Source organism: Rhea americana, unplaced genomic scaffold, assembly GCF_003343005.1.
Source record: "Rhea americana isolate MKP2758 unplaced genomic scaffold, rheAme1 scaffold_178, whole genome shotgun sequence".
NCBI lineage: Eukaryota > Metazoa > Chordata > Aves > Rheiformes > Rheidae > Rhea > Rhea americana.
Window position 1 is genome coordinate 1837220 of NW_028185905.1, and position 13607 is coordinate 1850826.

The 13607-nt window shown below is 40.8% G+C and overlaps 1 protein-coding gene across 3 annotated transcripts in view; it reads left to right on the forward strand.

The window, feature by feature from the left end:
• The window catches only part of IQGAP1 (IQ motif containing GTPase activating protein 1), a 76844-nt gene that overhangs the window by 19556 nt on the left and 43681 nt on the right, over window positions 1-13607 (forward strand). For all 3 annotated transcript variants that reach the window (XM_085301574.1, XM_085301575.1, XM_085301576.1), the window contains exons 3-8: window positions 7160-7316; window positions 7683-7760; window positions 9415-9491; window positions 11393-11460; window positions 12497-12610; window positions 13322-13500. In XM_085301574.1, the coding sequence (XP_085157700.1) occupies window positions 7160-7316; window positions 7683-7760; window positions 9415-9491; window positions 11393-11460; window positions 12497-12610; window positions 13322-13500 (673 nt within the window). The remainder of the gene's footprint in view (window positions 1-7159; window positions 7317-7682; window positions 7761-9414; window positions 9492-11392; window positions 11461-12496; window positions 12611-13321; window positions 13501-13607) is intronic.

Genomic DNA, 13607 nt, shown 5'->3' on the forward strand with positions numbered 1-13607 from the left:
AAAAAAAGAAACACAAAAAAATGCTAGAGGGATGGCTTTAAAAGCTGAGAATTTTATGCTGCATTTACTCCTCAGTCAGATTTTAGATCTTCTTGCATATAGGCAACTGACTTGCTACAGATTATTTTAAGTACTGTAAATAGAAAAAGCCATCTGAGGAGCAATGGCAGCCAAGCTAAGTAGACTTGTTTGAACTGTACCTTTAAGCAAATGCAGAATTAAGGCAAACAAGAAAGCACTAGTGTTGTACTCTTTTGTTTTAGAAACATGGATTTTTTTTTTTTTATCTTAAAAGGCAGATGGCCATACTGTGTACTAACAACATTCCAAGTAGRAATACATGGACAAGTAATGGATTTGGATGCCAGTACTTGACTAGCAGTCCCCCTGAGCAATGAAGATTCATGTTCGTTTGAAATGGTTTCTGTGTATTTTCTGAAGTATATTTAGTTCTGTTTAAGTTAACCCACTTAAAAATGGCCCAGCTGTCACAGAGCAACAGACTGGGTATGTAACAGGTTAAAAAAGAGAAACCTAGAGATAGTTGGAACTATGCACAGGCAAGACCATTAGAAGAGTTTTCTAAGACTMTGTGTCTGCACTAGTCACAGCTGTCTTTCCTTTGATCGTTAAAGTAATGACAACAGCCTGTCAGAATTCGTGTTTTCACCAACACCTACCAGCCTCCTCTGAGTAGAAATGCAGTTTACTATCTCTTCCTGGTCTTCTTGGGAAAGATAAGAAACTGGCCATGATGAATTTGGAAGTAGCTCATCCCCTTAGTTTACTTCTACAGTGTTCTGTATCTGATATAAACAGTAAATTATCCAAAACTTCAATTTGGGGAATTTTTTTTGCATGTGTAGCAGTTTCTTTTCTAAATTAATGGAATTGTCACAGATCATATTTTCTTTTCGAGGCCGGAAAGATGGATCATTTACTTTATCTTCTCAGATACTGCAGGTTGTAAAACTTTTAGTTCTTTCCACTGAGTCTTATGTATTGGGCTGAAAATCGGTGGTTCAGAAGTGGATGCGGATCATATGTTCTTGCCTTACTTTGGTGCTATTCACCAAAAAATGGTGGAGCAGGCTGCTGGTGRTAACTGTAGCTTCAGTCATCTGATTTCAGTTTGCTATCATGACTGTCAGAGCACCCTGCTGCTTCTCACTTTATTGCAAACTGAATGCATTGCACTGTTTAAGCTTCTCATTGTGAAGAATTATCTCAGCTAATCAAAAAACTTCTTTCCTGCTGTCTTCCTTCTCTCCAATTTGTGTGCGTGTGTGGTTTTTTAAGTGATTTATTTACTCATCAGTATCAGACACAAAGGGAAAATAGCACCTTCTTGACTGTTCCCCTTGGTATGTACCCCAGGATAGCATTAGGTTTTCTAAAAGCTTTAAACTTTGAATTCATTATGTGTATTGTATTCACTACATATTTTTTGCTGTTACAGACTGTCTTTTTAGGATATGGTCCCCAGTCTGTAGATATGCTCAATCAGTGACTTAATACTTAACAATTAGTAAAGTCTGGGTTATGAACAATTCCATTCTAATGGAGCTATGACCACCCATGTGCTAATTTATAGTTTGCAGTTATGGTCATACTGCATATTATAACCATCTGATACATAAATATAATCTAATTTTGTCGGCCTTGATATTTTTATATATATATATATATACACATATATATATAATATATATATATAATAATTATATAATATATATATAATATATAATTATATATATATAATAATATATATTTATATATATATATTTATATATATATTTATATATATATAAAACTTCCTGGAAAACAGAGTAGGGCATAGTGTGGCAAAATGTATTAGAAATAGTCCCATTTAATAATTATAGACTCACAGAATGGTTGAGGTTGGTAGGGACCTCTGGAGATGATCTAGCTCAACCCCCCTGCTCAAACAGGGTCATCTAGAGCATGTTAGACAGGATTGCATTCAGGCATGTTTTGAATATCTCCAGAGAAGGAGACTCTACAACCTCTCTGGGCAACCTGTGCCAGTGCTCTGTCACTCTCACAGGAAAGAAGCTTTTCCCCATTCATATGGAACTTCCTGTGTTTGAGTTCTCACCTGTTACCTCTTGTCCTGTCGCTGGGCACCACTGAAAAGAGTCTGGCCCCATCGTCTTGGCACTGCCCCTCAAGAAACTTGTAGATACTGATAAGATCCCCTCTGTCTTCTCTTCTCAAGGCTAAACAGGCCCCACTCTCACAGCCTTTCCTTGTAGGGCAGGTGTTCCAGCCCTCTGATCATCTTTGTAGCCCTACTCTGGACTCTCTCCAGTAGATCCAGGTCTCTTTTGTAGTGGGGAGCCCAGAACTGGGCACAGTACTCGAGATGAGGCCTCAGCAGGGCTGAGTAGAGGGGCAGGATCACCTCCCTCGACCTGCTGGCAACACTCTTCCTAGTGCACCCCAGGATACCATTGGCCTTCTTGGCCACAAGGGCCCATTGCAGGCTCATGGTCAGCTTGTTGTCCAACAGCACTCCCAGGTCCTTCTCTGCAGAGCTGCTTTCCAACATCCACCAGCTCCCTCAGCACTTGTAGGCGCATTCCATTGAGGCCCGTGGATCTGTGAATGTCAAGTTTGCCTAAATGATCTCTCGCTCAATCGTCCTCGACCAAGAGAAAGTCTTCCTTTCTCCAGACTCCCTCTCTTGTCTCCTGTCCCTAAGGTTCCTGAGAGCTGTCCTTAGCAGTAAAGACTGAAGCAAAGAAGGCATTCAGTAACTCTGCCTTCTTTGTATCCTTCATTGGTAGGGCACCCACCCCATTCAGCAGCAGGCCTGCATTTTCCCTAGTTGTCCTTTTGCTGCTGCTGTATTTGAAGAAGTCCTTCTTGTTGTCCTTGACATCTCTTGCCAGATTTAATTCCAAATGGGCCTTAACCTTCCTCATTGCATCCCTGCATACTCTGACGATGTTCCTATATTCCTCCCAAGAGCTCTGTCCCTTTTTTCCACATTCTGTATACTTTCTTCTGTTTGAGTTTTGCCAGGAGTTCCTTGCTCATCTGTGCAGATTTCTTGTCCCCTTTGCTTGACTTCTTACTCATAGGGATGCACTAATCTTGAGTTTAGAGGAAATGATGCTTGAATGTTAACCATCTCTCTTGGACAGCCTTTCTTTCTAGGGCCCTAACCGCTGGGATTCCTCCAAGTAGGTCACTGAGGAGGCTGAAGTTTGCTCTCCTGAAGTTCAGGGTTGCAATCCTACCTATTGCCCTGCTTCTTCCATGCAGGATCCTGAACTCTACTGTCTCATGGTCACTGCAACCAAGGCTGCCTCCAGCCTTCACATCTCTAACCAGTCCTTCTTTGTTAGTACAAAGTGCAGCAGTACACCTCTCCTCATTGGCTCCTCCACCACCTGTGTCAGCATGTTATCAGTGCTCTGCAGGAACCTCCTGGACTGTTTGTGCCTAACTGTGTTTTCCTTCCAGCAGATACTGGGATGGTTGAAGGCCCCCATGAGAACCAGAGCCTGTGATTGTGAGGCTGCTTCCAGCTGTCTGTAGAAGGCCTCATTGACTTCCTCTTCCTGATCAGGAAGGCCACCTGGCCTGTAGTAAACACCCACAACAGTGTCACCCATGTTAGCCTGCCCTTTAATCCTTACCCTTAAGCTCTTGACTCACTCTTCCTCCATCCACAGGCAGAGCTCAATACCTTTCAGTTGCTCTCACAGAAAGTGCAGCTTCACCACCTCACCTTCCTGGCCTATCTTTCCTAAAAAGCATGTAGCCATCCATGACAGTATGCCAGTTATGCGAGCTGTCCCACTGTGTCTCTGTAATTACAGTGAAATCATGGTCCTGCGACTGCACACAGCTCTCTAATTCTTCCTGTTGATTCCCTGTGCTGCGTGCATTGGTGTACAAGCACTTCAGAGAGGTAATTGAGATGCAGGTTTCCCAGGAGGGGTGCAAGAGGATCCTCCATAGTTATGTCCTGTGTGCGCTTCCTTGGCTGCATGCACCTGCTGGAGGCATCCCAACTTGAGCTGCATTTTACTGACTACCTTGTCTCTATAACTCTCCTCTTCCCCTATCTTTTCTAGTTTAAAGCTCTCCTTACCAAGCTGGCCAACCTGTTGGCAAAGATGCACGTGCCCCACTTAGTGAGGCAGATCCCATTTCTCCCCATTAGTTGTCGATCTTCAAAGAAAGTCCCATGATCACAGAAACCCAAACCTTGTTGCCAACACCTGTGGCTCAGCCAGTTTTTAACTTGGAAAATCTGTCCATTCCTTCTCCCATCCTTCCTCCTCCTTGGCAGGATAGAGGAGAAAATGACCTGGGCTCCCAGACCTTTGACAACCATCCCCAAAGCTCTGAAATTCTGTTTCATTTCCAGTTTGCCTTTAGTATCATTAGTGCCTGCATGGAAGAGCAGCAGAGGGTGATAGTCTGATGCATGGATCAGCCTTGGCAATTTTTCCGTGACATTTTGTATTCAAGCCTCTGGCAGGCAACAAACCTCTGTAGACGAGAGGTCAGGTCAGCAGATAGGTGCCTCTGTCCCCCTGCAGCAGGGAGTCACCCGCAGCAATCACTCACCACTTGTCAGGTGTTCCTACAAGGCACAGGGTCTGTCAGCCCCCCCCGCTTCCCTTGAAGCCATGCCCAGCTCCTCCTCAGTCTGGAGGGCACCAAACATGTTCCTCAATTGCAAGTCTTCAGCAAGAGTAAGAGCCTTTCTCCTCTTGTGAGAAGTGACCAGTTTCCAGCCTCCTTCTACAGTGGTACGATGCACTTTTTCACACATCACTTCCAGCAGCTCCAGTGCTGTGGGCTTGGGACTTCTGGAGATGTATGGTCTCTCGCTCATCTTCACAGATGCTATGCAGCCTACTGACTTCCTCCTGTAACTCCTTTGCCTGATGATACAACTCATCAACAGCAACCCACCTTCTGCAGGAGAGCTGACTATCAGCCTAGGCCTTGCAGAGAGGCCTCGAGCACTTCCGGCAGCCTGAGAACTGCAGAGCTGCATCTGTTGTCAGAGGATCTGTCTGGGTTGAAGCCTCTGACACAGGTGATGCAGCAAATCCAACAGCTACTGGGGAATGTGCTCTGCAGCATGTCACAACCGTATCTGGGGAAGCTTGCAGTCCTAGAACTGGAAATGAAGGTGTCTTCTTGCACCCTTCTGCACAAACTGCTGTATTTGTATTCACTGCCTCTAAGCAGTGCTCTAGGCATAGCTTTTATATAGGCCTTTCCCAAGCACTGACCCATAGGGTGCTTGATGTACCCTAATCAAGGGCCACCTGGATCAAAGACTCCACCCCCCCCCCTCCAGAGGCAACTAAGAGAGCTTGTTAGCAGCAACTACGCCTAGCTAAAGCTTCTCCCAGAAGTTAAGGCCTCTTGTAGCTCTCTTTGCCTAGTTCCTATTTCCTGTTAGCAGCAATCACACTCTAGTTTCTTGGGGGTCACTAGAAAGCCCCCACAACTTAGAACTTTTGTGGACCTTGTTTGAAGTGGAACCCAGGCACTGCTGTGCAAAGTGCTACATCTGTTTGCTGCCTCTGTTTGCTGCACTCTCAATTGTCATTCCACATTAAAAAAAAATGTTACTTTGAGGTGTCTGTTAGTTCTTAGTATGTGTGAGCTTTTTTTTTTTTTTTTGTATGTATATGCAGTGCAAGATTTTAATCAGAATATTGAGAGGCATGAAGCCCTCACAGAAATGAAATGTCTGCTATTTTAAGTGGTAAGCAGAATTGCATAATTTTTTGAGGTGTGTTTTACAGGATCTATTTTCTGTGAAACAGTGTAAATTTACCACAAATACATATTTAATCCTTTATCATTTGCATCAAGCATGATGTTTTCCTGTTATTTTGCCTGAATTAATATAGAGCTAAATAGTCTACAATTATGTGTTCATGTAAAACAATATTTTTATATTAGAATTCTGGCTCTATGGAATTTCTCTGGGATTAAAATATCTGGATTTCCTAAAAAATAAACCCTCCCCCCCAGTTGTTTCAGTAGTATCCTTTGCTTGACTGTCTTTAGACTTGGTCCCAGTAATGAGGACCTATCATCTCTGTGGCCCAGATTGTTAACCTTGCTCATGTACAGTGTCAGATCTGTGTTATAACATGGGCTGCTGCTGTTCTAGGTCACTGTTGTATTGAAAGTCACTTTTCTATGGCTTTCATTGATTCAAGGCTGATGCGTCCTTTAGGTGCTTTGAAGTTCAGGTGGGAGTGAGGCATGGTCTCCAGAGGTAAGAATGATGTTCTTCAGAAAGTGGCCTTTGGCATTGGAACTCACTCTTGCAGAGAACAGAACAGACAGGGAACACATCTCCTCCAGAACAAGCTGTACAGCCAATCTTGCAATATACATCTTGTGGCAGCTTTGCTAAAGAAGAAATATCTAGGTGAACCTTTGTTGTGAGGACAGAGGCTTTTCAATTTTTTTTGCTGCTGTAATCTTTATTTTTGTCATGAGGAATGAATAACACCATTACATGAGACAGGGACAGGATATAAATGAAAATCAGCTAATATGAGGAGGGAAAAGTAGAAGCTGTGGCAGTGAAAGTCTATTCCATTTTTTTGTTTTGTTTAAATTGTGCAGGAATGAGGGGAAAATATAGGAAAGGAATGTAAACTCGATGGCATTTTAAGGCATCTCTATGAGGTGGACTGCTCTTGCATCAGTGGCACAAAGTCATGAAATAACTTTTCATGAAAAATTTAATGAAAGTAGAATGAAGAGATACTTGTGAGATGAGCCTGTGGTCAAGAGGAGGATTTAAATACAAGTTGGCTACTGTATTTGGACTAGTACAAGCTAAATCATGGGCTGAAAGAGAAACACAGTGGTGAGATGATATTTTAGTAACTTGTGAAAGTTTGATTACTGGATTCTGTACTTCTGTTTAATATTTTATCTGAAGCATTATTGAGTACTGTCTTAGTGGCGCAGATTGTCTGATAATGCTGTAACCATTATCAACCTCTAATGCTAACTGAATACTGTGCTGAAGAATGGCATAGCAGTAGCAGCATGAAACATTTTTAGCAGGAGGCTGTGTTTACTTATTGGAAATGCACTTACGTGACCTGCTTTGTTATTCTTGCACTTCCAGATGGATGGAAGCCTGTCTGAATGAGGAACTGCCTCCCACAACAGAGCTGGAAGAAGGCTTGAGAAATGGAGTCTATCTGGCCAAACTTGGAAACTTTTTCTCCCCTAAAGTGGTTTCTGTGAAGAAAATCTATGATAGGGAACAGACTAGATATAAGGTGAGAGCTGTTGGCTATAGAGACTGGAGTAGGTGGAGGCCTAAAATAAGAAAGAAAATGTGTACGCAGAGGAACTATGAGTGAATAAGCAGTGTTAATTTATGCTAATGTTATCTGAGAAACTCTTTCTTGGCTTTAGAGTGAGAGAGGTGGACTCTCCACTTTATTTCATGTGAGATAAAGCTTGCACTTACGAGTGCAAAACTTGCCTTGTTATAAACAATATAATTGTATATAAAGACTTTTGACACCATCTTTTCAGTAAAAGGACAGTTTTCACTGTCTTAGTGAAGCTCCCTAGCATCTGGGCAGCAGTTACATTTTGTCTTACCACTTTCCCTTTCTTTCTAACTATCTTTATTTCAGGCAACTGGTCTCCACTTCCGGCACACTGATAATGTAATTCAGTGGCTGAATGCAATGGCTGAGATTGGTCTTCCCAAGGTAATTTCTTTGTTGTACATGCAAACAAATACATAATCTCAAAGTTTTGCGCTCCACGAAAACATTTGCTGCTGTGCAAGAATCAGCAGTTTTTATCTAGTTATTCCTCATTTCCTAAAGTTGCTTCTCGGTAGAAATACTCTCCTAAAATTTGCTGAAATATTTCATTCTGCTTCGTGCACGTGTGTGTATGAATGATTAAGAGTGAAATAATTCTTCCTTCTGTACCATATGCTTAATATTTCTAATCTTGCATGGTGTCTGTGTTACATAGTTTTTACTCTGCATCCTGTTGAGCAATATCTGAGCTATAGTTTGTTTGTCGCAGTTTTTACACGTCTGTGATAAAAGGATTAGCACAACATGGAGTTTTTACATTGAGTTGGAATATGTTCATGGTGTGCTCTAATCAAGCATGTATTATTGGCTTCACTAGAGTAATGGCCAGATAAAATCCTCTGAGCTAATAAATAGTGTGAACTTAAAGTATATGAAACTATGAGAAGTGCTATGCCAATAGTCAAGTCGCATATATGGACTAGTACCCAAAGTAGATTTTCCTCATGTGTTAATGTAACCCTCATTATGCTCAGTACCACCAAAACCAGCGCTGCATAGTTAGTCTGTTGTTTGTTTTGTCTGGATACATGCTTGCAAATTGGACACACTGTTTTTGTCTAAGTTTTACAAACAGCTGATGATATTTACTAGTTGAGCCTTGCTTAGGTTTATGATGATCTTACAGGAACATGTTTACATTTGGGAGCAGAAGATACTGAAATACACTGTGAAGGTGGTTAGGTGAAAGGAAAATAAATAGAGTGCTAGGCAGAGAGAGTTGAGTGTGAGAAATGGATTAAGATTTTCAGATATAAATGAGGTTTTGGGGGAAACAACTGTGTAAGGAGGTGCTGAGGGAACTGGACAGGAGCCCAATATGTTGACAATGAGACATTAGTGATTTAAGTACTTTCCATGCAGAAGTGCGAGGAGATGCCAAGATGCTTTAAAGTTGTGAGGATCCTTCAGTTGTTCTTGTCTTTATAGAAAGAGCAATATTATTTTGTGCAAGGAATGCACAATTAACTTAAAAGTAGTGTACCTTGCAAGCACTTCTGAATGAAGACACATTTGCAGCATTAACTCCTTGGGATACATTTTGAAGAATTTTTCATTTGAGACTGTCTGAGATCTTTTGGGCCTGGGTGACTGAAAATGTGCATACCGCCTATCATCTCAGTGTTACTCTCTGTCGTTTTTTGTCACTATCTCTTCTCTTCCTCTCCATCCCCATTTAGTCTGAACAAAATCATCTTTTCTTTTTTCTGCTGTAAATACTTTTCTTCATCTCTTGGCTTTTCCTGAGGTCCCCACAAAGACTTCCTGACTCAGCATCTTAGTGGGAGCCCAAAAGAAAGGATGGCTGCTTCCGAGTGTGTAGAACTAGAGCAGGAAGAGGGAGCCCTGGTTTGGGTAGTAGACACAAAAGGAAGGTTTGGCACTTCAACTAGGAAGGCAGGGAAGCTCACAGAAGAGTTTTGTTCTATAGGCCATTTCATAAAAGTACTGCAGAAATTCAGGCTTACCACAGTTATGCCAATTTGGATATGAAGAGTGAGTATCGTTCAGACTGCTAACTTTATTTTATCTTTAGATTTTCTACCCAGAAACTACAGACATCTACGATCGCAAGAACATGCCACGCTGTATCTATTGTATTCATGCGCTCAGGTAAGGCATGCTAGGCAGAAATCTAATTGCTTCTGAAATCTGTCTGGAAAGCTAAAAGCTGAAGAAAGGAGTACACAGAGTGACTTGGAGCCGAGGGATGGATGGGATGAATTTACTAACAGAGTAATAGTCATACTAAGTCAGAGCAGAGATCCGTTTAGCCACTGTTTTGTATTGGACAGTGGCCAAAGCAGATGCTGAGGAAACAGAAACCAGAGAAGCATGTTGCAAATACTCCCTTGCCATCCCAGTTTTCACCCTTTGTCTCTGCTGTCTGAGCCAGAGCTAATAATCTGGAATACAAAGGAAAATCTTGAAGCCATAGAAAGTGCTTATGAGAAAGAAAGTGTGAGTGTATCCAGGGATCAGCGTTACCACCGTATGAGAGCCAGTGTGATCACTGTAATGTACTGCAGCATGAATAACTTGAGATGATCACAGTAAGAATGATCAAGCAGGAACTATTGCTGAAAGATCTTTAAAAATATCTTAAAATCTTGTGTAGATTGAGTAGGACAATTTCAGTTCTTGAGAAAACTAGGAGGATTTGTTTGTGCTGTGTTCAGTCTGATGGGATGGCATGTTGCACAGACTGGAGGTTTTTTGGGTTTTTTTTGTTTTTTTTTCCTGACAGGCTGGTTTGAATGCAAATTTCCAGTGTGGCTTTTGAAATGTGTGTAGATTTTTATATCAAGAGGACTCCTTTTGCAGAATTTTTTGAATGCTGGATTGTATAAATTTGTGTCTTTGTTGCTTGCTCAGTATCGGTTCTCAAGAACAGCTTGTTCTGCTCTCTAATTTGTTGCCAGTGCGAAATCCATATAGATGAATGGCACTTAGCAGAATGTTAAAAGATTTCAGACTGTTTTGGATCAAATTATTATTTATAGAAATAGTGTGATTCCAACTTGGATCTCAAAATGAATCATAACTGGAGAATGGGTCATTTGGAATTTATATAGCAGTCTGGAGTAGACCTGTGGTGGGGTACATTGCGCTATCAAGAGCAATGTTCCCTGTCATATGGGTTATAGCAAAGTTCTTACCTTAGTGGCAGCTTTGTTACAGTTATTGTAGCTACTCTGTGCCTGGAGTTGGCTGGGATATATTCTTGTTACATTGTTTATGACAGCATGGCCTGTTTTTAGGATGGGGGGTTTTTTGTTTTCTTTCCTTTTTTTTTTTTTTTTCCTACTGCAGGCTGATTTGTGGACAATAACTCTTATTTTCTAAGAAAATTAAATTTGTTGTTGTTGAACTCCTTTTCAATTACATTTTAGGTAAAGAAAATGAGTTCAGGGAATGAATAGATGCAAACAGTCCAGGTAGTTATGCTAAAGCTGTAGAAGTTACAAGCTTTCATCTAATGATCTCTTTTCAATGCATCTTAGTTTTTTTCAGTTGTTATCGTTTTGGGGTGAGGTATTCCATAACTGATTCCTCTGCAGAGTCAGCCTCCTCAAGATTTTATTATTTAATAAAAAACCTGCTTAGATCTTTAAAGACTAGAGCTCTAGATTTGACCTGTTTTGGTCATGTATAAAGGAGGAATTCTCTACGCTCTTTTTCCGGGCAAGTTATCTAGTTTTTCATTTTTTTTTAATAGCGGCCTTTTAGAAAAAATCACTGAAATGATGGAAAAATAACCAAATAAATACTTTATTGTAATTTTAGCGAGTAATCATCAGCTCAGTGAAGACTTCAGAGAGTGTTGGGCCAGCAATGTATGACTGTTGGGAGGAAGAAGGGAGCCAGCTGTTTTGGTGGCAATGAGTTTTTTTTTTTTTTTTTTTTTTTAATCTGAATGACTCCCTGAATCTATATTTTTTCTAAATTCTGGGTCATCATCAGGAGCACAAGGAAAAAATACTGATGCTTATCATCTTTGTCATCTTTTTTAGCCTGTACCTGTTTAAACTGGGACTTGCCCCACAAATTCAGGATTTATATGGGAAGGTGGACTTCACAGGTAAAAACCAAAAAATAAAAACAGAAAAAACCTCTGAAACACAGTTTTTGTTTTTGTTGATACTTGTGCTGTCTTTTCTCATACACTGCTAGACACTGTAATGATCAGCTGAAAAAGGACTTTACTGTAGTTAAAGATTAATGGCTCTGAGGAGTTCCAGTAGCTTAAGGAAAAGGTTTGTTTTGGGTACTTCTGAGCAGGGCTGATGCATTGTTATCAGTTCACTAATTATTACTTTCACTAATAACATACTTTACCTTTCTATCATTGTTGTAAGGTGCTTTAGCCTTCCCTTCATCCATCTGAGGGAATTTCATATGTTACGTATGAACACCCCATCAGTTAGGAACTTGGTAAACTGTTAAGGGAAATCAGAACTGCTTAAAATAGTTACCATCAACTGAAGAAGAAAGTTGACCAAATGGTTTGCTGTAGAAGAACTCAACACTGAATTATTTATGTCCACATGACTCCTCAAAATTTCAGTTACTTGTGTTTTTTTTCAAAATTTTTTGTTTGTCTGTTTGCTTTTTGCATTAGCAGGGTTACTGCCCAAATGCAGATGCCTGATTTGAAAGCTGTCTAACTTTTATTTTCCTGCAAACAAGTTATTGATTGTACCTAAGAGGTTTAACTAACAACTCAATATATGGAGACTATAGCACATCTCCATATTCTCCATCTCCTTTTCAACATAGTCTCTCTTAAAAAGCTGAAATACTGCCTGTACGTTTTCCTGACCTGTTGGCAGTCATAACCAAAACATCTCACAATGATGGAGTCTCTTTCAGGCTCTTCACATGAACTGTGTGATGTTTTCTTGCGAGGAAGACTATGGAATTCTCCTGTATGAATTCCTGGGATGAACTTAGATTTTAGGAAGGTATACGAAATACCTATAGTTTCCACTTGTTTTAAGCCTCATTTAGTTTTGCTGGATTAGATTCAAAGTATTAATGAAACAGTAATTTGTAACTTAATGTGACTGTCCTAAGTTTTTATGCAGAAACGGTATATGTTTTTATGTATGTTTCAGAGGAGGAAATCAGTAATATGAGGCTTGAACTGGAGAAGTATGGTATTCAGATGCCTGCCTTCAGCAAGATTGGAGGAATTCTAGCGAACGAACTCTCTGTGGATGAAGCAGCGTGTAAGGAAAAATGGAGTTTCATTTTCTGTGATTCTTTTCATGTTGGTAGATTAGATACTGTGTGTTGGTTGTAGTATTCTTTGTTGTGAGACAATATAATTCTTTTGATAGTCTTTTTGAAAGATGAGGAAGAGTGCTTTTTTTTGGTGGGGTTGGTGGGTAGGGTATTTTTGCTGGGACATCTTGATTTTATTAGATAGAAGTAGTACTAGGAAATGTGCCACCATTTATGTGCAGAACATGAAGTCATGCTAGAATGGAAGATGTGTTGATAATTATTCTGTTGTTGCCAAAGCTATTATCAGATTCTTTTTCTGTGGAGTTATTTCCGGATAATCACAGAATCAGTAAGGTTGGAAGGGACTTGTGGAGATCATCTAGTCCAACCTCCTTGCTCAGCAGGGTCACCTAGAGGTGACCTTAGAGGGCCTTGAAGATCTCCAGAGAGGGAGACTCCATATCCTCTCTGGGCAACCTGTGCCAGTGCTCCCCCCTCTCGTTCGGGCGGAACTTCCTGTGCTTCAATTTCTGCCCATTGCCTCCTGTCCTGTCACACGGGGCAACTGAAAGGAGTTTGTCCCCGTCCCCTTGACACCCTCCTTTCAGATACTTATACGTATTGATAAGATCCCCCCTCAGTCTGTTCTAAACTTGTTACGGTTAGAGCTATTGTGTTGGTGACTAACTGGTAGGATGTGACTTGTTTTTCAGTACATGCTGCTGTTATTGCCATTAATGAAGCAATTGACCATCAAATTCCTGCTGRCACTCTTATGGCAATGAAGAATCCTAATGCCATGCTAGTAAATCTTGATGACCTATTGGCATCCGCTTACCAAGACACGCTCTACAGAGCAAAGCAAGACAAGATGGAGAATGCGAAAAATAGGGTAAATCCATCCCTCTTTCAATCGATCTATTTGTGTGCATTGCAGTAGATTCTTTTATCCTGCAGAGTAAACTGAGGAATCAACAGTGTATGTGTTGGATAGTCCCC